At 43.1% G+C, this 2,500-nt stretch overlaps 1 protein-coding gene across 1 annotated transcript in view; it reads right to left on the reverse strand.

The window, feature by feature from the left end:
- The window catches only part of LOC123499599 (protein LMBR1L-like), a 37,297-nt gene that overhangs the window by 19,821 nt on the left and 14,976 nt on the right, over nt 1–2,500 (reverse strand). Inside the window, exon 3 of the mRNA XM_045247867.1 lies at nt 12–151. Coding sequence (XP_045103802.1) covers nt 12–151 — 140 coding nt within the window. The remainder of the gene's footprint in view (nt 1–11; nt 152–2,500) is intronic.

The raw sequence follows: 2,500 nt of genomic DNA on the forward strand, positions 1-2,500 counted from the left end.
CTCTCTCTCACCTTGCACGAGGGACAGATTGAGCCACTGGACGTAGAGGGAGTCCCGGTAGAGTGTAAGCACCTCGTTACTCAAGATGCTGACGGGGAGGAGCAGCACTGCCCCCAGGGACACCGAGAGGCTGAAGGTACACAGCCATAACCTGGAACACACACACACACACACGTTATACTGATTCAATTTACAAGGGAGGGTGTGTATGTGTGTGTTTTAGGTGTGTTTTGGGGTGTTTTGGGGTGTTTTGGGTGTGTTTTAGTGGTGTTTTAGGTGTTTAGGGTGTTTTAGTGGTGTTTTGGTGTGTTTTAGTGTGTTTTGGGTGTGTTTTGGGTGTTTGGGTGTGTTTGGGTGTTTTGAGGTGTTTGGTGTGTTTGTATTACAGGTGTGTTTAGGGTGTTTTGGTGGGGTTTTTTGGGTGTTTGGGTGTGTTTGGGGTGTTTGAGTGTGTTCTGGTGGCGTTTGGTTTGTTTTGGGGTGTTTAGTTGTGTTTGGTGGTGTTTGGTTTGTATTGGGGTGTTTAGTTGTGTTTTGGTGTGTTTTGGTGATGTTTTGGTGGTGTTTTGGGGCGTTTGGTTGTGTTTAGTTGTGTTTGGGTGTGTTTTGGTGTGTTTGAGTGTGTTTTGGTGGTGTTTGGGGTGTTTAGGAGTGTTTAGGTTGTGTTTGGGGTGTTTGGTGATGTTTTGGAAGTCAGAAGGTTAATGGCCACAGTCTTCACTATTCTATTCCCTTCAGTACTGGGACACATTTTTACCTTGTGTTTTGTGTACCATTAGACCATTTTATTGACATCAGGAAGGGCCTATGGAGATCAGAAGGTTAATGGCCACTGTCTTCACTATTTTAATCCCTTCAGTTCTGGGACACAATTTTACCTCCTGTTTTGTGTACCATTAGACCATTTTATTGACATTAGGAAGGGTCTATGGAGGTCAGAAGGTTAATGGCCACAGTCTTCACTATTCTAATCCCCCAAACGAGTTTCTGAAGCTGTAGAAAATCACCAAATAGTCACCAGAATGTATATGAAAACGCGTCTTCAGCACGTTAGACAAAATATAAGAGATAATAACAAGAAAAAAAGACAAAATGGATAAACGATAACACACACACACACACACACACACACACGTTAGAGGGAAAATGTAAGGGAAATCTGGGGAGGTAGAGAAGGCGTGAGTGATAGTGATGTGGCAGGCAGACACTCGCGGATAGCCCCTTCAGTGCGTTAAAGACAAAATGTAATAGTAATAAGAGAGACAAAATGCATAACCTGTAACACACACACGTTAAAGGGAAATGTAAGGGATAGTTGAGGAGGTAGAGGAGGCGTGACAGTGATAGTGGTGTGGCAGGCGATGAAGACAAAATATACGAGATAGTAACAAAAAATGCATAAACTGTAACACACACACACACACACACACACACACACACACACACACACACACACACACACACACACAGTTAAGGGAGTCACTAGAACGGTATATATAAACATCATTGAAGGCCCGTGTCACTTTCTTCACTTCAGTTCTTTAAGGCCACAGAGATGAGAACTGATCACTTAGAAGTAGACACAGAACCACGTGACGTAAACAAAGTCACGTGGTGTAAACAGAACCACGTGGTATGATGTCACGTAAATACTGAATCATGAGGTAGGAAATGAAGATAAATACACAAATACAGAACCACGAGGCATAATGTAAACAATAAAACACGTGGCGCAATGTGAACAAAGAATCACGTGATGTAAACAAAACCACGTGGTGTAATGTAAACAATAAATCACGTGATGTAAACAAAACCACGTGGTGTAATGTAAACAATAAATCACGTGATGTAAACAAAACCACGTGGTGTAATGTAAACAGTAGGCGGTGTGACGTCAAATAGAATTCCTGTGTACTGAGAAACATTATATCTAAGACTTGGTAGTGGCGGCCAGAGTGAGGCGGCTTCACCTTAAAATAGCCGCAGCTTCAAAGGTTCAACGAGAGTGAACAAAAGTGATTCAGGAACTACAGAGCTGAGTATGCACCAACCAGGCCAACGTTTGAAACTGAGGTGCGGGGCTGGCCAAGTAGTAGGAGTGTTGGAAAGATGTAGGAAGCAATTAAATGTACACCAATCAAGCCGTTTTGATGGGAAATAGGTGTGTGGTGCTGGCCAGTGTTGTAGGAGTGTAGGAAAGGTTTAGGAAGCATTCAAACCTATACCAGCCAACGTTCGATGCTGAAACTGAAGTGCGGTAATGGCCAGGAATGATGGAGCTTGTAGGAGTGTAGGAAAGGTGTAGGAAGCCATCAGATCTACAATAACCAGGCCGTTTGAAGGAAATAGAGATACAAAAGGTGGTCAGAAGTCTTAAGAACGTAGGAAGGAGTCACACCTACACTTGAGGACACAGGAAGGATACAGAGGATTATAAACACCAACACAAGTCAGGCAGAGATATAAAGCCACAGAAATACAACTGTGACAACAATAGAAG

Source organism: Portunus trituberculatus, chromosome 8, assembly GCF_017591435.1.
Source record: "Portunus trituberculatus isolate SZX2019 chromosome 8, ASM1759143v1, whole genome shotgun sequence".
In the NCBI taxonomy this organism is placed as follows: Eukaryota; Metazoa; Arthropoda; class Malacostraca; order Decapoda; family Portunidae; genus Portunus; species Portunus trituberculatus.